We start from the raw sequence: 25299 nt of genomic DNA, 5'->3' as shown, positions 1-25299 counted from the left end.
TATACTCGTTGATTTAGTCTTGTAAAATTTTGTAAAACCAGAACATTTGGAGTTGCGCTGCTGTTTTAAAACTTTACCTCTCCCTCCTCTTCTGACCAAAACACAGGAGTATGTGCTCTGGTTGGTTACGCGCTGGATATGGGAGCCGCGCGCTGATTGGTTACCTGGTCCTCATTGTCATGCTGTCAATCCACATCACATGGTCCGGCCCCTAGGCCTATTAACAGATGAGCTTGGCGAACAAGTTTACAGACTTCTGTTTCAGAGCCGTGAAGGAAGGAGCAGTTTGAGCGGAGAGAACCTAGAAGCACCTGCAGGCACATTTGCCTCTTAAGGCAGAACTTTTTTTTTCCAAAAAAAGAAAAGAAAAACATCATCTTATGAGACCGGTCAGTACATCTACCTCTTTGACTTTTGGCGTTATTTTGCGAACTTTTTATGTGCCTGTGAGTGAACACTAAAAGCCGCCTGAATGTATAACATGATGGAAACCGAGCTCAAGACCCCGCTCCCGCAGTCCAACTCGGGCTCGGCGCCGGGCGCAAAGAACAACAGTGCCAGCGACCAGGAGCGGGTAAAGCGGCCGATGAACGCCTTCATGGTCTGGTCCCGGGGTCAGCGGAGAAAGATGGCTCAAGAAAACCCTAAAATGCACAACTCTGAAATCAGCAAGCGCCTCGGTGCTGACTGGAAACTTCTGACCGACAGTGAAAAGAGGCCATTCATCGACGAGGCCAAGCGTCTACGGGCTATGCACATGAAGGAGCACCCGGATTATAAATACCGTCCCCGCAGGAAGACCAAGACCTTGCTCAAGAAAGACAAGTATTCTTTGCCCGGGGGACTGTTGGCGCCAGGAACCAACCCCGTCAACAACGCTGTGTCAGTGGGGCAGCGAATGGACGGATACGCGCACATGAACGGGTGGACAAACAGTGCGTACTCCCTCATGCCGGACCAGCTGCCCTACCCTCAGCATCACAGCATGAACAGCCCACAGATTCAGCAGATGCACCGGTACGAGATGGCAGGCCTGCAGTACCCGATGATGTCTTCGGCGCAGACCTACATGAACGCAGCTTCCACATACAGCATGTCTCCAGCGTACACGCAGCAGACCACCAGCGCCATGGGACTGAGCTCCATGGCGTCAGTGTGCAAGACCGAGCCGAGCTCACCACCGCCGGCCATCACGTCCCACTCTCAGAGGGCGTGTTTGGGGGACCTGAGGGATATGATAAGCATGTACCTGCCTCCCGGCGGGGATAGCGCAGAGCATTCATCCCTGCAGAGCAGCCGGTTACACAGCGTCCATCCGCACTATCAGACCGCGGGGACTGGCGTTAATGGAACGCTACCTCTCACCCACATCTGAGAGTAGCACGCAAAAACCCCCACATACAGACTTAAAAACTTTTTTAAAAAGTTACGGATACTTGAACTTGCTAAAGAGACAACGTTCTGCAGTTTTGTTTTTAAAAAAGAGAAACACGCTTTTATCTTCTGACTTATCCATTTTAAAAGACTTTTAAATGGATCGAAACTGAACGTTGAGCCCGCCAGAGTAAATTGCGCTGCAAAGAGGCTTTTTATCGCGAGTACGAGCAATTAACTTATGTAGAAGAATTGGACTTCTATATTTTAAATGATGCCATATTTTCTCTCTATGAAAAGGCATGTGGCCTCATGAAGGGGCTGGTGTATTTCAGAAAAGCTGGATGGAAAGTTGTTTCATAAATGTTTACACTTAATTTGTAGACTGTCAGTTGTCTCGACTGTGTCCAAATTTTGTAGTCTTTTTTTTTCTTTCGTTTCTTCCCTTCCTCCCAGTGAACTAGGTTAAAGGAAATGTAAAGACAGTGCGGGTCGCAAACGCAAGTTTTATTTATAGTAAGATTTTTTTTTTTTTAATTTTTTTTTTTACTTTTGTTTTTTTTTTTGTTTTGTTTTTTAGCTTGTGAACCCGAAGTTTTGTCACGTAAACTGTTCAATTGTTGTTTTATTTTTTGTAAAATATTCTGTTCTGTGATGGTTTTTGACAGTGTCATGTTTGCTCATTACCCTGAACGAAAAGGTTTATTTAAACTGACGTTTCTACATATTTTAAGACCATCCTCTATTCTTAAATGCTGAATAAATTTCTACGAAACGTTACTTGTGACTCCGTCTCGTGTGTGTATGTGTCTGTGTGTAATGTGAATTACGAGAATGTGATATAAAGGTGATTTTAAAAAGAAATTATAGGCCCTTAAAACAGACTGAAAGTCACAAAACCTTCTGAAGACCAAACAATTGGGATTTACATTTCTAAGATGTGTTCAGACTGTTTTCTTTTTGAAAATGTCAAATCAGTTGGTTATTCAAGCACTTCCGATTTTCTTACACAGAAGCACAAGCAGGAGAGGAAAAATGTTTCTCATTGTTTTAGAAGGTATAAACATAATTTTCATTCCTGGTCTAATTTTGAACATCGGCTTAATAAGGAGTGTCATAATTCTTCATTAGATAACAGGCTATCTGTTAAGACAGGCGCTGATTTTTTTTTTTTTTTTTTTTTAAATTTATTTTTAAAGAAATGAATGTTTGCTCTTGTTGAAAAGCTGTATACACTCCTAAATTCCCTTAAATTCACTGTTTTCATAGGTCAGATGGGTTGAAAACAAACCATCTAAAAGTACTTGATTGCTTAGGTTGGTTTTTATTGTCTCATTTGAATAAGTCTTTAATATACAACAATTACCTTTCGTATTTTTTTTTTTTTTTTTTAACTTGAAAAAAGAAATATAAAAATCTAATTTTTTAACTAAAATGAATTAGACTGGCAGATCCTTATATAAGCATATTCAGATTGTATTTAAACTGGTAACATTTTACTAAATAAGACTATACCATATCAGAACATTATCTGAAATGTGATATGAAAAGTTTACTTTAATGCGTCAGCACTCATTAACGATACTTGGTACATCAGTGATGTACCAAGTATCGTTCATGCACAACTTTCTTTGGCAGAAAATGTTGCATCACTTAACAATCAGTCATACAAAATGTGATCTTATTATTTTAAATGGTACATTTAACAACTTGATCTTTTATTTGATTTATATGTGAAGAGATTTAGTTCTCGTGTACCTTTTTGAAACGTTTTTAAATTCTACTCTTTGTCAGTCTGTGCCTTGGTTCTGTTAAACTCTTGTCATGACTCTGAAAACTCTCTATGCTCTGATTTTTATTTTTCAATAAATTCACAATTTATAAACGTGCCACATTTATAAAAATTAATCTACTTTAATGCACGTTCTGTTCCTGATGCTAAGGTGTTTTGAAGAATGGACTGGCCTGCTGTTGCAGTGTACCTTAGGATAAATAAGCCCTGGCCCACCAAGAGGGCCTAAGCAGTGGCGGTCCCGCTGGCCTTCCCACACTCCCCTTTAGGACTTGATCCACAGCTCAGCACAGCAGCCTAGATTAGCCCCACGCACCTTTGTGGAGGGAAAGATTATCCAGACCTCCCTGCATTCACTGACAGGTTTTAAGTCACTCTAGCGTGCCAGCAGCCACCCGTCACCTAATCACACTCTCCTACTCATTTTTTTGTAATTAAGCAGCTTTTCTCTTCCTGGTGCTCAGTGTTAGAGGAGTTTGTCGTAGTCTCGTCAGAGCAATATGTATATTTATTTATTTTGATTTATCAAATTCAGTAATATTGGATGACTTTCACCAATACGCCTCTCTGGATAAATGCACCAACACGTGGGCTTAGGCTTAACAACTAAAGGAAAAGTATAAATATGTTGGGAGTGAAAGATTGTCTTAACTCCAGTTTGACTCGGTTCTTTCTATAATCACCTGGATTGCCACAGAAATGTAACGTCTACTGATGATTTAGGACTTTACGGCTGTGGTTGGTGAAAGGTGTGCGCATATCTATTGACTGCGTTTGAATATTCTGGCAGTTAGGCCATCTGAGTTGGGCTCCCCACCACACCACCCCCACACCCCCCTCGCTGTCCCCCTGCTGAGTGCCCAAAGGGCCTCTCTCTCTTTCTCTCTCTCTCCTGTCATGTGGAGCTCTGTGCCCACTCAGCAAGTGCAGGCATATCCCACTTCCATCTGCCTATGACCTCACAGCCCCAGTTTGTTTAACCCCCTCTCCAAAAACTAACCTAATTATAGCCCTGTAAAACATGGCTTCAGCAGATTCCCAGTGGATTCTGCCACTCTGCGTCTGTGCACACCTATCAGTCTGCCCACCAAGACTCTTGACTTGACAGCATGTTTCTGTCAGTCCTGTTTTTCTTAGGTCTCTCCCCATATTATGTCAGAACATGCCCTGCCAGTTGCACATCTTATGAAAGTATATAAGTAAAGTAGATGGCCAAACCAATAGGAGTGTGCTTTACCTGTCCTTTTTACGTCAATGTGATGAGTGGAAAATCTGTTTGTGACATCATCACGTTTCCTGCTTGACTGGCTGGGCAGCTTCCAACAAGAACACACCTTCTGAGCACGCTCTCAAGTCTTTATATAATCTCAGACTCAAATCTGAAGCCTCCTCTAATACACTGATCAGACATCAGTTAAGAATGCAGTCTGAATGTAATGGATGAATGGATGAGTGCTATACCTATGCCATGCATTCATTGATGTGTGAAGGCCTTTGCGCCTATGACAGATTCAGACTGTACCCATTTACCGTGTCTAGTAAATCCAGGAGACCCATTTGATCTGAGCCTGAAGGGGCCTATAGGGTGGCCTGTCCAGCTTGGGGAGGCCTGTCCGGAGTGGTGGGACCTGTGTGAGGTAATGAGATTGACAGCAAAGTGCTCTGTGTGTTTGTGTGTGTGGAGGTGAAGGGGGTTGGGGATGAGGTTAATCTCTCTGAACTGGGGCAGATGTTGTTAACGAGCTCCTCTCAGGTCGACTCCCTGCGTGGGAAAATGGCATCAAATCCTCCTGGGGTCAGGGCTTCTGGGCTGACCCACAGAGAGCCACCCCTCTCCACTGCACCGTCCTCTCCATTCACTCACCCACTCAACTCACACATTTGACAGCCCTCACCAGACACAGCACAAAGTCACATTTTATCATCATCTTCTTATTATTATGATTTTATTTTTTCCCACCTCTCTTCTTTCAGTAATGTAGGTTCAGGCTCTCACATGAACCTATGTGAACACTGACGGACTAGTTGCGTGAGTGATGCAAATGTTTCATTAATGATAGCTGTGGTTGGATCATTATGCATTACACAACCACAAGGAATGCTGAGTGGGAAATGCTTCAAAGACAAGCATGCCGCCACTCAAGAAACTGCATCCGCCCAGCAGGGAGTTACCTGCGTTAATACCAAAGAAAGTAAATTGGTAGAATTACGGCCTTTATAGACTTTCAGGCACCAAAGGTAAAGCAAACTATAGAGTAGTGCACGTAGATACATTTAATATATAAATAATTGATCTCTAATTGTGTTTTCTCAGTTTCTAATTGTGTTTTCTTGACCTTCTTTGCTTCTGTGGATTTCTATAAACACCTAAGTTAAAAAATAAATCACATTTACTTTTCAGATATTATTGTTTATACTTTTGGGAATCTACCGACAATCTGTTTTTTACATAACTGCAGTTAAACAAAAGGGAAACTACTGAGCCATGTGTGCAGGATTGACCTATGTACAGACTGAATGCCCTGTAAACAAGTTAGCTGTGATGTGGCTACTGCTCATCAGTCATCTCCAGAATGGGCATGTCTCTGTACAATATCATGTCAACATGCCCGCTTTAGGGTTTATCCGGACTTAGGTTCTAATGCGAGGGTCATCCATTAAGGTGTCTGACTCTGAAGGTGTGTTTACTTTGTCCCAGCAGGTGTGTGTGAATATGAAACTTGTCAAATATAAGACGGGATTACCGCTGCTTTTGTCCCAAACAAAACAAATACAAATCACGCGAACAGCTGAAATGGGAGGAATCTGGTTTTTTTTGTTTTTCTTTTTGTATGTTTGGAGAGTTTTTCTGATGAGAGCCCTTTGATATTTTGTTCAGCTAAGCACTGCTGAGCTTTACTTGAACTTGTTTTCGCTTGTAATTGTGGTCGGAGGAAAATGTGCAAAACCACACACACACACAAAGCATACAACCCAGAATGAACCAGGATTAAGAGGCTTCTTCCTGAATAACCTGTAATGACAATTACATACAAACGGCTGGTTCTAATGTATGTTCGGGAAAGCTCAGGAAACCAAGAGAGTCACTGTAGTGTAAAAGTGCATCAGCTGCAGATGGTCTCTTTCTGTAGCACGCTTTACTTTGTCTATGAACACTGGAGCATGTAGTGTTGCTTCTGATTTGCCAAACTGGAATCTGACCCCACTTTTGACCTGTCTTGGAAGCTTGGAAAAATCGGGCCAAGTGTATGTGAGCTGATGAATATAGTATGCCTAAGGACAGCAAAGTGAGTATGGGATGCTGCAAGACAATATAGAGTCAGGGGAATAAGGACTTCAGGGGGTACAAGGCAGAAGATTAGGCTGCTCATCTAGGCCAGCGATATTGATTATTTTCTTAAGGAGAGTGAGATAAAACACAATTGACAGACACACAATAGTACTGTGGCGAATCTGCTCCATCAAAAGCTGCCAATCATATCACTAATGTCAAGAACTCTGAACATTCGGTAACTTGTTCCAGTGTATGCTCTCCATCCAGTGTAGTTAGTGTAAAACCAAAAAAAATGCTGAAAGCCAAGTAATTACAGTTGGATGCATCCAAAACACATCAGAACATTTAGTTTCCTGGAAGAAATGACCCGGTTGCGAGCACTTTGTCTTTTAGAGTGTGTGTGTGTGTGCAGTTTATGGGGGTGTAAGCCTGGGAACATGGGGGAGGTGGCACACACTCGGCTACGGGTCAGTCCTGACTGACTGTCACTTATTGATTAGTTGCCATGGAGAGTTAGTCAGGCCATCTCTCTTGGAGGTGTGTCCCTGAGGGCCAGCACACTGCCCAGATGAGCCTGTGAAGGCTTTGTCTGGTGGGGGTTGAAAGTGTTTGTGTGTGTGTCCGTGCGTGCGTGCACATCTTACGTACACTGCGTGTGTATGTGTCATTGTGACTCGCTAACTCTCACTCACAGTTCACCCCTCCTCCTTTTGACCCCCTGCGGGCACTTTAACTTACACTTTTTTTCTCCTGAGTGGACGAACTCCCAACTAATCTGCAAAATCTCTGAGAAAATGTATCACTGTTTATGCTTACACCTCCTCCCAAGGGACTTGCTATAAAGGGAATTGTAAACAAATTGTTCAAACTTACTGAGCTGTGAAATCCCCTTCATATCCCATTCTCATGTGATCCCCACCTCTCTGTTTTTGTATTGTAATTTTTCCTATCAGAACATAGGAAGAAAGAGTAATCGCACTCCATCTCTGTGGAGTAAACCCTCCACAGAGATGGAGATTCCGGACTTGGTGGTGCCGGAGGTGGCAAACGACTCCAGTGACAGCCCAGTGGGGGATGGTGATGGTGCTGGACTTTACACCTTTTGGAAATTATTAGTAGATTCAGGTCTACAGGAAGAGAAGAGGAAAATAGTAGAAACAAGGTGGAGGATGAGAGATAAAGAGGCAGAAAGATAAGGCAACTATCTGTGCTTTACAGTGTCATGGGTTCTACTGTACACATTCCATGTCTGCACTGTTCTTATTATTCTAGAGGAGTTTTCACCAGCAAAGGTGAACGTGAGAAAGGAAATGTTTGATGCAGATGGATCAGGAATTTAAATGGTCTTTATCCTGCCCACTCACTGCAACACTGACAGCCTAAACCAAACTGAAGAAGTGAGAAACTGACCTATATTCTGGTGTGCAATATAAGTTATTTATGAGTAAGTTTGTGTGCAATAAGTGTCCTGAGAACAATGTTTATCATGAACACCCACCCTTTACCTTCAAGAGGCTGCTGATATGTTTGTAATGTGATGTTCCTACCATTAATTAGCTTTGTTCTCCTACAGCTTCTTCTTCATGTTGTTTTTTTTTTTTGAGGATTTCTTGCCCATTAGTGAAAATGAAACGCATGTCTTTGATTGGCTTTGATTTTGTTACAATTTTCCACTTCTAATCAATACTTTGTAATTTGAGCCAGCGAGCCGATGGATATAGAGTACAAGATTTACCGCTGCAGAAACTATTTTGAATGTTTTAATTATTATACATTTTTTATTTTAAACATAAGCACGTACCTAAAGCACTCTGACCATGATGACTTCATTGTAAGTATTGCAGATTGGTCATGTATATTTTGATGTTTAAATGGTAGTAGCATACTCTAATACATAATTTACTCTGAACATGCCTAAAGTTTCAAAATGAATTAATCAGAACTGACAGACAAGGACCGTCTGAATAAATGTAATTTCTTTGCATAAAAATGATGGATTATAATAAATAATGTTTTAATTTTAAAAAAATCTGTCATACAAGAAGGAAACAAACAAATAAAACTTTTAATAACAGTCTATTTCTAGAAAATATAAAGGGTCCTAATGGGGTCCCATTGAGGATTAAAGTAAAGTACAATTGTTTAGTGGCATGATGACATTGCTTTGGGCATTTTATTTTTTTAAAGGTTGTAAAATTATATATAATTGCTGAGGGTAGAACTCATTAAAGTCACACAACTTTCAGCAAACTTATTTGAAAAGAAAAGAAAAAAGTAAATAATGACACCAAACTGCCTACATTTTAGGGCCAATTTTAACTACATTCCCTGCACATACAAGCCTCTTTTAAAATTTCTTTTAAATTTCCCTTTGAATGGTAAAACTGCTGGTTTATTTACAGCTTGTCTACAATGTAGGTCAGATTACAGCATCTCAGTATGTATATGTGATAAGAAAAAAACAACAGCTGAAAACAACATTTTTAATTGTGCATAACTGGATGTATCCATTAATTCTCCTCCCATTCTTGTTTCTTCAAGTTTCAAGACGGCTTTTAAAAAGAAAAGGTGATCTGGAAACTTCTTCTCCTTTCAAGGATATGCGCACAAATTTCCCAGCCCGAAACTTGACAACGGGCCTCTGCTATTCCTGCCTAATATCACACCTTGGATGCATAAACATGCCTGTGCTCCACACATCACCCCACACCGGGGGGCTTGCATGGCTTTAGTGCAGCGCTGTGACACCAATCAGGGGAGATGGCGGGCTCCTTTGTCATGCAAACACCACTTGCTTCTTGTCTTATTCAAATGTCTGCCCTCTCTCTTTCTCCTCTCCCTCAGTCTCTCTCAACCCCTAGCCTGCTTCGCCCCCTATCTGCCCCCCCTTCCCCTCCACCCCCGACTTCAGCCCTCTCTCTGTCTCTCACTCCTTCTCAAGTCCAAGTAAATCCATGCTGAGAGAAGAGGGAGCCTCCAGGCAGTAGCTGCTGAGGCAGGCCTCTCTCCTGGGGGTCAGCCTGTGTCTCAGCGCATGGAGCTGTTTCCACGCCCAACGAAGTCCATTTCATATTCAAATGTTACAATCAGGCCTCTGACCCACAGGGGGCTCTTTATGGTTGCGGCCCCAGGTCGCAGGGTCAAGATGGTGATTTAATAGCTCAGGCAGAGGAAAAGAGTGGGGGAGCAAAGTGATTTAGGGGATGAATGAGTAATAAAAAAGCATTTTTCCTAAGTTGTCATGTAAATTTCAATCCTTATTCAATACGAGGCTCCCTTCAAACTAGAGATCTTCGTCAATGGCTTTCTAGTGGACTTTAGCCATTCAAAATTAAGAAAGTCCATTTTCTGCTTTTACTCTTGACTTGTGGTTGGTGTAAACAGTAGCGGATGGTGAGCCGACTGAGGCTTAGGGATGGAGATAAGGAGACGTTAAAGAGTCTTCACGCTTGTATGGTGCCACTGTGTCTCCTATGTCCTCACGCTCTGGAGTGGCCTGTTATTCCTGTCCATGAGGGTGTGTTCCCAGCACAACAGCTCCTGTAACACCGGCAGTTTGGAGTGCTCATGTATGAATGTGTGATAGAGAATCAAGTTAGAGCCATGTGGGCTAACATATTGCATGTGTAGATGGTAACTCATAACTTTATGGGAAACTAAGCTGGACTTGTAAATGATTTCATTATCAGTTTGGATTTTCTTCACTGGCACCAGACCAGTTTTTCTGTTACTCACATGGCATGTACTGTTCAGGCCTTCAATTAAACTGACTCATTGAACCACAAACAAGATCTCAAAGCCTCTTTGACATTGAAGATGGATTTATTTCTTTTCTGTTTTTCATGTCAACATTTTTATTTGACTCTACTGCTATTGTTAACATTTTCAAATTAGGAATGCTGGGCATCCGGTTAATTATTTCTAAATTAACAGATGAAAAGATTTAACAAAGTGAATCAATTTAGCTAGCTAGTAGTAGTGAATTGACATCTACTCTAATCAGTCAGTCTTTGCTAGAGTTTCACAGTACTCCACAGTTTTTGGATTCTTAAAGCTCAATCAAATACAGTTTAAAAATTGTTGGAAACGGACTCTTGCAAGGCACAAAATATGGAACCAAAACATTGTTCTATCCCTTGCTAGAAGTGGCTCAAGCTCTTAGTACCACTCATTCTAATATGTGACTAATTGACTTTGAGATTACTTACCCCAAATAAAGTTTCACCAAAATTTCCACCCATAATTAATTTTGGTTAGCTGCCATTTTTTCCTCTGTGTGACAGCGGTCATGTTTTATGTTTTTGTAGGCATGTTAGTAAAAGTGCTGAAGTGTTTGCTTTGGAGATCATTTATATTCTCAAGATGCTATTTTAAAATGAATGCAATTTGAATTAAATAAATGAGGCAACAGGGAATGAATGAGTGACTGCAATCTGTTGTTTTGTTTTACCAAATGGATCACACATCCTCTAAGGATCAGAAAACACCATCCGGCTAATACTGACAGTAATGATCGTGTGGATGCATGTATGTGCAATAAAGAGAATAATATAATTTTTTTAAATGCTGCAGATGAGATCAAATTTAACCAACAAAGACTAAAAGAGCCGATAAGCATAGAAATATTAGGTCCTAACTGATTTTCCACAGTGTCCAATGTTACCACTTACTAGTTGGGATAAAAATAAATGAACTATAACTGGAAATATAAAAATCCAGCACATGTCCAGTAAATATTCCATTATCTCAATGGAAAATTTACAGTGTGCTTAATTTAACTCATGTTATTACATTTCTGTTGGTTCTTGATTTTACAACAACTTCATCTCATCTATCACTAATCCACTGATAGAGTGACCACATGTACCTCTCTAAGTGGTATTGCAAAACATTTTTATTCCTTGTCCCTCTGTCCCACATCTTGATGCATGTCCCACTTTACCCACAGTCTCCCATTTTTCTAAAGCTTTTACTCAATGTATATGAAAGGCAGGGTTTTTATTATAGTCAATGTGTCATAATTGGCTTAAAATTGATTAAAAAATATGCATCCATGGATATGTCGCTACTGAAATCCAAAGACCGTTGCCAGAGAGAACAGACTATACAGGAATATTTAAAGACTAAGCATGAAACCATAAGACCCAACTTCAGCTTCTTTTTGTCCTTATTATATTTACTTAGCAAGAGAGGTGGAAAAGTTACGTTCAAATTTGATATATTCAACTAACCCCCAGCACTGTCAACATCCCCAGTTTGTCCCACGTTTAGTTTGTTAGTGGGGCATAAGCCAAGTTTGAGCTATTCAGAAAAATTCATTCGAGGAGAGTACTTTGATATTATAGTGGTCACCAGCAGCAGCAGTCGCTGATGGGCCACTGCAGGACAAGGTAGGACGAGTCTATAGTAGCTCATAGTCATTACTTCTCCTCTGCTGGTTTAGAAGTAAAGGGCTGCTCCCACCACATGGCCAGATTGCCATGCCTGCCCTCTGTCCCCTGCCACACATACCCAGCAAGGCCTGGTAGCACCAGGCGGCACCATTCGCAGTTTGCACTCTTCTCACGTGCGGGAAGGCAGCGGAGCAAAACAGAGAGGTGTTGCAGGGTAGAAGGACCACTGGCGTGGAGGCAGGGTGAGGGGAAGGATGTGTGGGTTTAGAGGTTAAAACAGGGTAGGGGGTTCTGTTCCTTCCCCTCTTATCTCCCGACTGACCATTCTCTTTCCCATCCATGCACCCCCTCCTCCTTCCTTTTGTGGCCTGTGCACCTGCAGCCCTTGAGTCTGGGCAATAAAGCTGAAGGATTTGTCTGCTGGAGGTTGGAGGAAAAGTGGGGGGATCATTAGACAGCATGGGAACTAACAAAAGCCACAGGTCCAAACTGAATTTCTTTTTTTTTTTTTGATATGGTGCTATGCCATATTCCAGAGTGATGGGATTGATGTAATGCAGTTTGACACAGAAAGAGCGAGTTTAATCAGATTTGAGTTCAGAGTTATACTCTGTTTGGGTTAGTGTCATTGTGAATCAGTTTGATCATAATGACTCATGATCAGCTTTCAACCCGGGGCACTTCTATTCAGGGGCCTCGTGTATGTAAATGAACAAGAAGTAGAAGGAACTCGTCAACTCAAAAAGAGACACTTGATTGTTTAGAGTAGCACTTTTATTTTATTTATTTTTTAAAGGCAAAACATGCAAAGTTAAAAGCAATAACAGCTACGTACAAATATTCAGGCCTTATTTTGGATGTAGAAATATTTGTCCATACTCTGTTCACAAAAATCTCAAAGCGTTTTTTTTTTTGAATGTGTCACTCTCTCACACTAGAAAAGCATCATTCATATTTTGTACTGAATGCAAATTGTGAACTCAAGGTCCGTCCTGCATTTACTGAAGCATTTGTTCCCTGTTTTCTGTTATGTTTGGATTTAAATTTCTTACAAATTTCTGTCTTATTAACACCCAGAAAACTCATTTTTCTCTTCTCTGTTCATTAAAGTTTTCAAAAATGTAACAGTTTTCAGATAACACTTTAACTTAGGAGTTAAGCAACAGCTCAAGAATATTATTAATAATACTGGACCACATTAAAGGTAATCAAAAGCAAAATGGACTGCAGCACATTTGAACAACCACCGTTTCTTATTTCTTATTGTGATATTTTCTCTTCTCTTTAATGTTACCAACAAATCTGCTGAACATAACAATTAATGATAAGAAAAACATCAGCACTTATTCCATAAGGAGTGTCTCGTAACACCCACTTTAAATATAAATTAATCCATTTGAGTGTTTTATTGTATTTTAATGTAAAGGTTCGTAGAAAGCCAGTTGCATAAGCACAAACGCACATGAAAGTAAGCGTGCCAAAAAAAGTTAGACCAAAGTGAAATAGTAGTTCAGTTTAATAAGAAGGTATAGGTGAAGATAAAATTGTTCTCAGTCATGTTCTGCAGAGTCTCTGTTCAATTCCCCACCTGTTGTAATGTTATGTTCAGTCATGTAGAACTTTTCTCTCACCAGTTGCATGCCAGACCCCCCACATTGTAAATCGGCGCGAAGGGAAAAAGATTCAGCTCTTTCAGAAAGCGACCATGAAGGCAGAGGAAATCACTCTAAACGGTCTTAATTCTGCCATTAGATGAGAGGGAGCACTGTGGGGATTGGCTGGCCTTATGCTCCATATTCACAGAAGCAGGATGAGGCTGGGAAGCCCGCTGAGAAAATGGTGTCGTAATCAGGAGCCAGCAGTTCTGCCTGATCAGGTACACTAGCCCCCTCTTCTCGTTCCCTCCTCCTTGCCCCCTCCCCTCATTTCTCTTCCCTTCCTCTGCACCGTAAGGAGATCCTAATAAGAGTTTGGACGTACTGAGCTCCTCTTATGTGAAGACCTGGCAGGAGGGAGCAGAGATGAGGCCTGAGGTGGGGGTTGAAGCTCGAGGTATGGAGTTGTGGTGGTGGGATGGTGGGGGGCTTGTTTTTTTGTTCCCACATTTGATTATTCAGGTTGGCTGAACTAAATTCTAAACCCATAAAATTCGTATCCCCTCTGGGGGACCATTTGCATATATTTCAGTGCCCCCTCCCTCACATCCCAATTCCCCTTTTTTCTCAGAAAGTGAAAGAGAGGGCGAAGCAACCAGGCCTGTCTAGGCTTTAAGATGTCACCGTGGTGTGAAATATGGGCGAACAAGCAGGGTCTTTGAAACTCAAACTAACCCCCCACCAGCCTCTGAGCTTCTGCCACACACACATACAGAACCAGTCCACTGGTTGCTTTCCTTAAATAGGAATTACATTTCAAGTCAGTGGGTAGATGCCCGGCAACTTTATTTTTAGCTCTTTACACCTGAGATACTTTCAGGTAATAAGGATACGGTGTACTGTACTACTTAAAAGTCTGAAAGGGAGTCATATCTGTACAGATTAAAAAGGAAACTGCTATTGTTACACTTAGCGTCTTTCTGTTTATATGTTTAGAGTTTGCTACCTCCAGTCACACTTTCAGATATGTTTGATCATCCGTTTCTGACATGTCTATGCAAACATTTAAAAAAAATGGCACGAGACAAACCGTGCCATTCTATCTGCAGGGCAAACTGCTGGAGGCTAGGAAGACTTCCAAAACTTTGATAAACATGTCAAAGCAGTAAAGCCTGGACTTGTAATTGTGCCAATTTTACTCTTACCATTGTCGGTGCAGGGGATTAATTTTCAGACAAAAATGTTCTGAAGGTCTTAAAATTCCATTTAGGATGTGTGCCCAGCAGTGTAGAAAGATGAAGGGAACACTCGTGTAGCATGGGCAAGCGCATGAAGGCAGGGCTCCATATCGCCAGTCAACCATAAGAGACACCTGTTCGTTTGTTTGGCTTGTGGGGCCGAGGTTTTGTTTTTCAGAGTGCCAACCAGGCACACTGGCACTAATTTTACTGCCCATCTGCACGGATGGGCAAAGTTAGACGATGGTCTTTGGGGGAAGGTGGGGGGGGGGGATAAAAAAGGAAGGGTGTCAGGGTGGTAGGGTGAGGGGGGATACTTGATGGCATTTTGGTCACATGGGGCGAGTTGCTGTCATCCCTTAACCCTCCCCCGGAGCCCTTTCCCTCCCCCTTCCATGCCCACTCCCTGGTGCACAGGCAGAATGCAGTGTCAGGAGGGTGAGCACTGAGCGCCCATTGTGTGTGCTAACCAAAGCGGAATGCCCGGGTGACAAAAGGGGGAGGAGTGGGCTCAGGGCACACAAAGCCAGGGGGAGGAGAAGGGTGGCAGAGGAGGAGGGGAGGGAAGGAGAGGGGGGCAATCGGCTGGGGGCTAAATAGACCCACTCAGCCCCAAAAACTCTAGGCACCCAAGAAAAAAAAAATCTTTTCTCAACTCCCCCCTTTGCCTTCTCACCCTCACCAGGCCTCCCTCTCTCAACTCTGGGGTGTACAGTACACAGACTACTGGAAGTTTATAATTTGTTCCCAGAAGCACGAAAGAAGAGAACTTAAAACCACCTTCGAACTATTAACAGTTGGTTTTGGTGTAATGAGTCATGCGCCCAAGGTCTAAAACAGGATGTATTTGCCAGCTGTAGTCATGGTTTCAAGGCTTTGTCATCAGTTGGAGTTGTCCTATAAGCCCCATGTATCACTGTCAGATATTTACAAAACAGGCTGGGAAGTCTTTGCTACCAGCCCCCCACATAGAACTCGCATGCAAAAACTTCATGAAAAATTACATTAAGTACGATGAACTAGTTTTTTCTCTGCCCATATCAAATTTCCACCTGCCGTAGCCGCTAACAACGAGCCACATTACCATGTGACCTGTGACTCTGTGCCCATGTTTTTGTCTAAGTGTGTGCATGGGGGGCACCTGTGCATGTACTCACCTGCCTATCCTAAAAGCCGAGAGCGATCTTGTCTGTGCAGTATCGCACGTCAGATCCAACCTCTCGACTCCCACGCAGGACCTGGGGCAAGAGTGCGGCCACTTTGAAACACACAAGACAAATCCTGAATTAACTCCTTCTTAATGCCTTTACCTTCTCCAGATACAAGCAGGAACAGATCCATTTTAACAAGTACTTTACATTGCAGGATTATGGCGCTTTAACAACAGTCCTGTTTATGTTTGTCAGAACTGCGTATTTGCCATCTGTGCCATCTGTGAAACTCTTTTTAAAACAGTGGAAGTATTTGCATTGATGGTGTTCCCATGAATGACAAAACACTAAATGGGACGCTATTATATTTGTATACTAAGCATTCTCTTGGATCTGATGCTTACTGGTTCTACGAACTATGAGAACCCAGTAAATTGCATTTTAATTCCAGGATCCAAAACTTTGATTTTAGTTTAAAAAAATAATTTATATTCAAAATGTACTTGTATCAGTTAATCAGGAAGGCCACATTTGCTATCTTTATTTTTCAATAAAAAAAAGTTTGGAGAGACCTTTTATCCTTTATGGTCCTCCCTCTTTTCGGAAATGATGACCAGGAAGATCAAAGGAGATGCTCCAAAGAAAAGTTTATGGTCACCCCCCCGTCCCCCCAAATTCCCTGCCTTTCTCTCCCTCTCCCCCATGCACACTTAACATCTGAACTAACTCCTTCTTTCATTCAATTCCTTTCCCGTCGTATTTACATATTGCGCTGCAGGGCAATGGCAGCTTCTCATTTTATCTGTGCTGGGCTCTTAGGAAGTAGCTTGCTGAGTTGTTTTGGTTTATGCGTTGTTAGTAAAATGCAGAGGGTCAAATGCAAGCCTCGGGGGCACATTCGGGTCACAGAGTAAACCCCGCAAGGTCAACCCCTCTATACCTCTGTGACTACCAGTGGGAGTATTTTAAAGGCTGTGTTGATGTGCGTGCACGTGCACCTTGCACGTGGCCTCATGCATGTATGCACATCAGCGCATGAATGTCAGGTGAGTTTCAACTGTCTGTGCTGGTGCAGTCAAAGCCTCTCCATCAGTGCTGACCGAGGCAGCACTCATTGTTCTCGAGCTGTAAATCACCCTGCCGCAATCAGGGCCCTGATCTAGACTTCTCTGAGCCCTCTCCACTCCAGATGATTCCCCTCCTGATTGGCCTAACTGGACTCCTGTCTGTGGTGGCAGATTAGCATGGATTGTTTTTTCTCAGTGGCACACAGATTGAGCCGCGTTAGCATTCACACCTCACAGCGTCCCAGGGCTCGCCATTGACTCCAAAATGCAGAAAACTAGTATTCACTCATAGCACTGATAACTTTTAGGAAAGGAGAAGAAGCAGAGGTAGAGGACAAATGATTGATTTGATTTAGAAAGGCATTCATTTGACTAGGTAATAAATTAGTTTAGAATGTGATTGGGCTTCAAGGTATTTTCTTAAACTTGGTCTCAGTATGTGTCCATATTCAGATACAAGTAGAAGTACTGAGTTATTAAGGAATATGTTCTTTGAGCTCTTTGAGTCCTTAAAAATGCAAAATCTTACATAATTTCTGAGGATAAGTATGCAGTTGCAGTTGCAAAGTAATTTTTTTATCTCCATCATAATCCACCCATTAGCATTCGTAAAATGTTATATTCTGCAATGGACTCTTTTAAGCTGTGTCTACAAAAAAGGTAAAACAGCTCAAAAGAGCTTAAAAGAGGACAATCAAAATACAGTCAGTTAATGTAATTCCTCCCAAAGAACAGTTTAGGCAGTTTGTTTTCTCACACTTTGAGTTTTTGACTTTACTGTCCCATTACCGTTAAAAATATATTTAACTTTCTTATTTCTCCTTGCTCCATAATGCCAGCACATTCACGAACTTATCAGGTAAGATTACATGTACGTGCCCACCTACTGCAGTGTATGTAGTTTCAACTCATGGGGTCTTTTGTTCTCCCAGTGGGAGACCATTAGCCTGATCACCTTGTCAACAGTAATCAGGGAGTGACCACTGACTGGGGAGGCCAGATACATTGCTTCCCATGAAGCCAGACTTGCTAATCCATTACAGTCTGTGCAGCTGTTATGGGGAGGACGGCAATCTGTGGTATGACACCCCTGGTAGTATTGCTGTATGGTCATGGAGATGATCTCACAGTTTTATCTCAGTAACATGTAAACTTTCTTTTGTAGTTCAGGGTTTTGCGGGCTCTATTTTATGTCTTGCATACAGTTTTGGTTTTACCATCTTGAAGAACATAATGCTGACTGAGGCTTCCAGGTGCTTTCTAGGGAAGTTATGTTAAAATATTATGAAAACAACTTTAATTTCAGTGGTCACAGAGACATATAAATTTGCATGATTGTAATACCCAGCCAAACCTGCTGGCTTTATCTTCTCAGAAGTTAAATCATAGACATCACACATAAAGGAGACCTCGCATTCAATGAATCCTGTTCAGATAAGTGCCCAGAGGCATTACCAAGATGGCTGCTGAGTGGCCACACTTGCTTCTAGGAGGTTTTCTAGTGGTACTTCTACCACCACTATTCTGGAATTCTCTCAGAGATTTAATTTCAGGTTTCTTCGAGTGCCATAAACACCATATCATCACAACGTAATGCAAGTGCACATACAGCAGCATTCTAACCCATAACGAGTTATGTATGTTGTCATGGAGAAGGTTATTGCGTAGTTTTCATGGAATTCTGATGACATCAGAGTGATTTCATGCTCTGTGTGTTCAGGGTGTGTGTGTGTTCACAAGGCCTCGAGTCTGGCTCCTTGCCCAGGGCAGTAGTAGCTATGTGCAAGGGTCACTTGGCTCCAAAAGTCCCGCCCACCTGATAATAAGCTAAGAAATATAATTGTAGCACTATTTTTGCAGAATCTGAGCAGGTAAATAAAGTCTCCACAAAACTGGATGACTGTCTTACAATTAACTGTAAGTGGTATCACTGCAAAGAGGAAGCTTTTGGAAACCATAGTAACTTAGCCATTATGTGGCAGACCATGTAAAGTTAATTCACCAAGTAATGAAGGACATAGTTGATACAAGTCACCACTATAAATAACTAGTGACTCAATAACTGTGGTACTCCAAACATCCTGTGACATTAGCATCAGCACCTAAACTGTGCACTGAGAGCTTCTTGGCATGGGTTTCCATGGTGAGCATCTCCTGGGGAGGGGGTCATTTCTTCAAAAAATGCATCTTGCCCACTGGGGAAAAAAGCTGCGAAAAAAGATGGATTCTCATTCCTGGGACACCAAATACCATTAAATCAAGACAATCTGATGATATTTAAACACAACAGACACTACCAAAGCGCTTCACACCAAGTAAAATGATCAAAAAGAGTTAAAGCTATAAAAATAAATAATAATAACATAGAGAGTTCAAAATAGTCTGAAGCAGTTTGTTTTCATTGAGGTAGATCACCTAATCTGAAGTTGGATGATTTCAGAGGCTTGGTGGTGTAATTGAGAATCCCTGGTTGGCTGTATGAACCAGATGGGAATTTTGAATTACTAAAAGCTGCTGATCAATGGATATACATGAACACCTATCTACTTAAGATTGTAAAATATGTGATAAATAACCTGAAATAACCAACTTGTTCATTTACCCAATCACACCCTTTCACACAAGCACTTTTCTAGGTTTTCAATGCTACCTAACTAACATTCATACACATTCACACTCTGATGAATGCATCAGAGAGCCACCTAGGGTTAGTTTCTTGCCCAAGGATATTTGGCATGTAGACTGGAGCAGACTTGGATTGAACCAACAACCTTCCGGTTAGTAGGTGACCCGCTCTACTACCTGAGCTACAGCCACCCCAAAGGCCTGCTCATTAGTGAAACAAATCACTAAAATTTTCTTTTTATTTCAAATAATTTTTTTATGAAGGTTAAACAATTTTGTGAGATCCAAGTTTTAACAATAGCTAAAAAACAGGCTATGGAATTTGCAGAGGAGTTGGTATCCGGTAGAAGTGGCAGGTAAATCTGGTGATTTAATGATTTCATCAATGAAGAGGTGGTAAGTGCCTCCTCTTCGTTTATGAAGTTTTGTCTTATGGCATCTGTGCTATGACAAGTCAGTTGCAGCGCTAGTCAGACGTGTAACTTCCGACTGGTCCCACAGGAACTATTTTTCCAGATTACTTGATTTAAATATACACCCACTGTTAAATTCCAACTTCCAACTAAGTATGGTGGGTTTATGTTTTGAAAGAGTGCATTTTAACCAAAGTTAGTCTTTTCCTAAGGCTAACAAAATAATCTTTTTGCCTATACCTAATTACGCAGCCAAGATATCGACCTCTCCGTGTTGAATATTGCCACTACACAGACACCATAAGAAAACATTTGGGATTTTTCGGTAACTACAGCTAATGAAACAGCAGTATTTTACACCCTCTGATAAATAGAAACTTGAGAAACACACAGAATTCAAATGTATAGCAGAACTTTCTGCAACATTTCTGCTTGTGGATGGTCCAGCTGATTGAACATTCGCACTAACACATAATCTGTCCTAAATCTTAAGTGCTATGGAAGAAATTATGTTTCTTGGGATTGTTTAGCTTAAGTTTCAAGCATTTCAGCTATTGTGTACAGAAAAGTAATCTTAGAGAGGAGGTAGTGGCAGGATTCAGCCTTAAGCTGGAAACTCAAATTACTAACCTACTTCTCAAACCTATAGACTACATCCACGAGGCCAACTTAATACAGTATGTAAAAAGTGGTCCTGACTTTTGCAGAGGAATGAGAGATGATGTTTACAGAGCAACAGAGTCAAAGAAAAAGTTTTAAAGTGTGTGTGTGTGTGTGTGTGTGTGTGTGTGTGTGTGTGTGTGTGTGTGTGTGTGTGTGTCCGCGTATGTATAATATTCTAAAGTACAGTTGGAATTTCTTGCACAAACTTGCCCTATGGAAGGTACAGTGGCACAGGGAAAATACGAGAACAATATTAGCACGAACAACTGACAACTCTCAGACTGGAAAGTTTCAGTTTGTCAACCCCGATTAAGGCAACATGCATAAATAATACAGAGAGAGACCGTGATGGTGTCGTATATGACAAGGTGTTACTGTTAGTCCAAGTACGCTACAGTGCACAAATGATTTCCTGAACAGGATAATGTGGTTGTGTTCTTACCATATCTTAACCTCTTAGTACTTTGTATCTGTTTTTCATATTACTGGTCTTTTCTTTTATACTTATTAACCCTGTAAAGCCTAAACCAAGAAATAATTGGCAGAAAGTTCTAATTTTTGGACCTTTTAACACATTTTTTTAAAAGCAATTAAATATCTGTTTGGATATATAAGTTTTAATATGTATAATTTTTGCTACATCTGAGATTTTTGTGCAATTTATTGATTCCACTTTGTAACAATTTGTTCATCTTAAACAAAAACATATAAGGGATGGTGAGGTTATGTTAACTGGTAAATCTCAATTGCCTGTAGTTGTGAATGTGAGTGTGAATGGTTGTCTGTCTCTCTTTTGGGTGAGTGCTTCATGCGAGAAAGAACAGGCATAGAAAAAGGTGCTTGTATGAACAGGTGTGAATGGGTGAATGAGGCAAGTTGTAGAAAAGCGCTTTGAGTACTCAGAGTAGAAAAGTGCTATATGAGAACCAGTCATTTTACCATGTTCTCCAGTTCAGTTTATATTAGACATTAAATGTAGCCAAGATTGATTACGATGCCATTAGTTTGACAAGTACCAAATTTTGATTTATTGGTGGTGCTGGATGAAAATGAATGTATTCATTAAAATCTTAGAGCCATCTTTTGTGGATCATGTCTCCACAAAACTGAGTGACTATCTATTCTTGTCTCAAAAATACACTGGAGGGACAAAAAATATTGATCCACACCTTTTAAACATTGAATTCAGATGTTTTCAGTCCCATTGTAGAAACTGTCCCATTGTAGAAACAGTGGTATCACCACTTACAGTCACTGCAAAGTGAAATCCTTTAGGATCGACAGCCGTAAAGTGGCACACCATGTAAAGTTATGTAAAGAGTAGTGTCATGTATAGAGTGAGGTTACCAAGTGATAATATTCATAATGTGTGTAAGTTGACTCAGTAACTGCACAGCTCCAAACCTCCTCTGGTATTAACATCAGCACCTAAACTGTGCGCTGGGAGCTTCATGGCAAACAGTGCCTGTAGGTGTAATTATTAGATGACCCACTATTTTTGTCTATGTAATGTATTTTCATTGAAGCCAGAAATGGTATTTCAAGTTATGCTAACTAAAAGTAAAAATGGCATTCTTTCAGAAAACAGATGTTTAACCCTCTCAAGGCAGGCGTTGCAGATTTGCAACAGTTAAAACACTAACAACCTGATTACCCCACATACATATTTAATGAGTTTTTTTTACTCAGAAGTACCACTGCAGGACTTGGTTGTGCATTAGCAACTAAAACTTAATTTGAGCCTGAGAGGGTTAAACACTACTGTTTCCTCATCAGAGTCTGAGGCCATGTCCACACTAATACGTTTTCGTTTGAAAACGCATCTTTTTCTCTCCGTTTTGGCCGTCCGTCCACACTGAGACGGCGTTTTCGGTCAAGGAAAACGCAGCGTTTTGAAAACGCTCTCCAAAGCGTATACATTTGAAAACACCGTTTTCGCATCGTAGTGTGGACAGCGAACCTGGAGCCTTTTTGAAAACGATGACACATTTTAGTCATGTGATGCAGTCATGTGACCAATTAAACTAAGGTAGTGGAGGGCATTACACAGCAGTTGTTTTGTTTGCCCTCAATTTTGACAGCCCTATTAAAGAATAATATCAGTTTGTACATGCTTCAGATAGCTTTTCTTCAAATTCTTTAATTCTCACTCGCTTTTGCAACTTTGTACTTTTGTGTTACTCGCAGCAACAACTCCACCTCATTGTTAGTCCATTTAAAAAACTCGGTGCTTTTCCTCAACATTTTGCTGCCAAGTTTCAAAGAGCCGGAAAGTAAATAAACGGCAGACAGAAATGAGGTAGGGCGAATCGTCTTGCGTTTCACGCATGCGCAGTACTGGAACCTAAGCGTTTTCGGCTGTTTCAATGTGGACGCACAACTCTGTGAAAACGACTGAAAACGATAGTGTGGGCACGGAGCGTTTTCAGACGAAAACGCCATTTTCAAATTTATCCGGGCTAGTGTGGACGTAGCCTGAGTAGCCAAAAATATATGGCAAGACAAACAATATGTATTCTTATTGGATAATTGCTTGGGGATATTTTCAAGTGTATTAAAAAATTTATTAAAGAGTGGGAGTCTAACTGTTCCCAGTTACAGTTACTTATTTATCCCAAACAAACAAAACAAACTAACGATACCAAAAAACAAAAATGGAGCAGTTTGAATTTTCCAACATTTTTCCAGGAAAACTCAATATTTTTAAATGTTTTGGAAACTGGGCTGTAAAACGTTACATTCAGTGTAGTAGATGTAACATATAGGATGCAAAATTGCAGTAGCTGTTAAGGAACTTGAACACAGATGTTACCTAACGGGGCAATGACAGAGGGTGCTGAAGACTAACATTTCACTGGCTAAGTTATGAATCAGGCAAAGATCCTCTTGTGGAATTCTACAGGAGTGAAAGAGAAAGAGTAAGGAAAGGAAATTGCCTCTGGTGTACATCTCCTGATGTCTGATAGTACTGCCTCGTATGTCTAAGGTAGTCTTTCTTGACATGGGCGTATTAGTAATTATGGTGATTTACAACTCGTTCCTCTGGTTGCAGCTTGTGTTTTTTTTCTTCAAGGCAAGGCACTTAGTGTATCATTCTGCATGATTAAAAAAAAGGATTGTTATTTGCACTTCTTAGTCTGTTTATCCACTGGGCAGGAGTAGTCTTGCGTGCTTTGGTTTTGATTCTCATGGCACAAAAAAGTCAGTTCTCAGGCTTTAGTACGTACTCCTTGTTTCCCTAATTCTCTTGTGTGTGTCGACTTGCTATATATGTGTTGCACGTATGTGTTTACCTTTGCATGGTGGGGTGGGGGGTACATGGGGTAGACGGGAGAGATGGGGGTGGGCTCATCTCCTAGGAAGCTCATGGTGTTCCAGAAACCTGAGCTTCAGCCTGTTTAGACAATGAAGGGGAACATGTGAGACACTGGCACACGGTGACTAGAGTTACCTACTCGCTTTGCCTCATTTTGAACTTTTGGCCCCTGGAGCTAAACCTCTCCACCCTGATGACTCGTGCACTGCTCCACCTGCCTACCTGCTCTCTGCCCTCGCATTACGGTCCCTCCCTCTTTCGTTGCATGCTTCCGTGCATCTTTCTAGAATTGTTTGTTTCTGCCAGGTTGGTATCCTTCACATTTCAACATCTCACTATTTAATTGCTTACGTGGCTGTGTCTCTTACCTCGATCTCTCATTTTACTACAGGTCATTATGACTGATGATATTTAGAGTTTCTCTGTTTTGCTGAATGTTTGCTGTCTGTCTCTCTAGACAAAAGGCTGGCTGGATCCTTGCCATCAGACCTTCATCCATCTGCAGTCTACATGTGAACTCCTTCCACCAGCCAGGCAAACCTGACTTTCAAGGCTCCCACCCACACCTATTGGACTGCTGTCCTCTCACCTGTGCAAATATGAACGAGAGAGAGAGAGCTGTAGAGAGGGAGGGTGGAGAAGAGATATCCTGGCCTTTGGTTACTGGGTGGGGCACAGAAAAGAATACCGCACAGCTGAGCAAACCTCCATAGCCATGGGACTTCACCTGTACACTATCCACTTTTCTACGCTCTGTTTTCTCTCTTAATCCATTCTCTCTTTCTGTAACCGGCCCCACAGTGATAGTGAGCTAAGGCGTTCTTTTATGGCCACTGAATAGAGATTTCCTTTGAGGTTATGGAGTTGATACACTCTCCAACGTCACTTTTGTGCTGTGGTCACAATGTACAGTGATTTACTTACTGCCGTAGGGGACATATACTCCCTTTAGAAGTGTTCCTGTGTAGGTGGAGGTATTATCTGGATATTATTCAGGAAATCCTTTTATCTAGCGATATCCGAAGGAGAGTTTTTACTTAATTCAAAATGGACCTTTTAATCTTGATCACGCTGTGTTAAAATCCAAGTTGATGATTGAGAAGCTTTTTAATGCACTTACATGAAACCGAATCTCAGGGAGCTTAAATTAAAATACAAGCTAAACTTTATGGAAAATTAGAGGGGAACCTAACTAGAAAACCACTGCAAATAGATTTTGAACACATTCCTGAAGCGCTTGGCTACTGAAACACAATGCATTCATCAACAGCGTTGTGCCTGGCTGAAATCTCAGAGCAAAACAAGGATGCCCCACATGCCTGCTTATTGCTCGTTGGTTAAAAAGAAAAAAAGAAACGTCGCTTTGAATAAAAACCCAAACAAACTGAAAAAAAATCA

At 41.3% G+C, this 25299-nt stretch overlaps 1 protein-coding gene across 1 annotated transcript; it reads left to right on the top strand.

Annotated features, from left to right (window-relative positions):
• Positions 1–273: 273 nt before the first annotated feature.
• sox3 (SRY-box transcription factor 3) lies at positions 274–2112 on the top strand. The gene has a single exon (XM_063486093.1). The coding sequence runs from the start codon at positions 473–475 to the stop codon at positions 1373–1375; it is 903 nt and encodes a 300-aa protein (XP_063342163.1). The 5' UTR covers positions 274–472; the 3' UTR covers positions 1376–2112.
• Positions 2113–25299: the final 23187 nt, after the last annotated feature.

Source organism: Pelmatolapia mariae, linkage group LG2, assembly GCF_036321145.2.
Source record: "Pelmatolapia mariae isolate MD_Pm_ZW linkage group LG2, Pm_UMD_F_2, whole genome shotgun sequence".
Taxonomy (NCBI): Eukaryota; Metazoa; Chordata; class Actinopteri; order Cichliformes; family Cichlidae; genus Pelmatolapia; species Pelmatolapia mariae.
Note: the sequence above shows the minus strand (reverse complement) of the source record. Positions and strands in the feature narration are given on the sequence as shown.

Coding starts and splice junctions, on each gene's coding strand:
- sox3 (XM_063486093.1), top strand. CDS start 473: ATGTATAACATGATGGAAACCGAGCTCAAGACCCCGCTCCCGCAGTCC.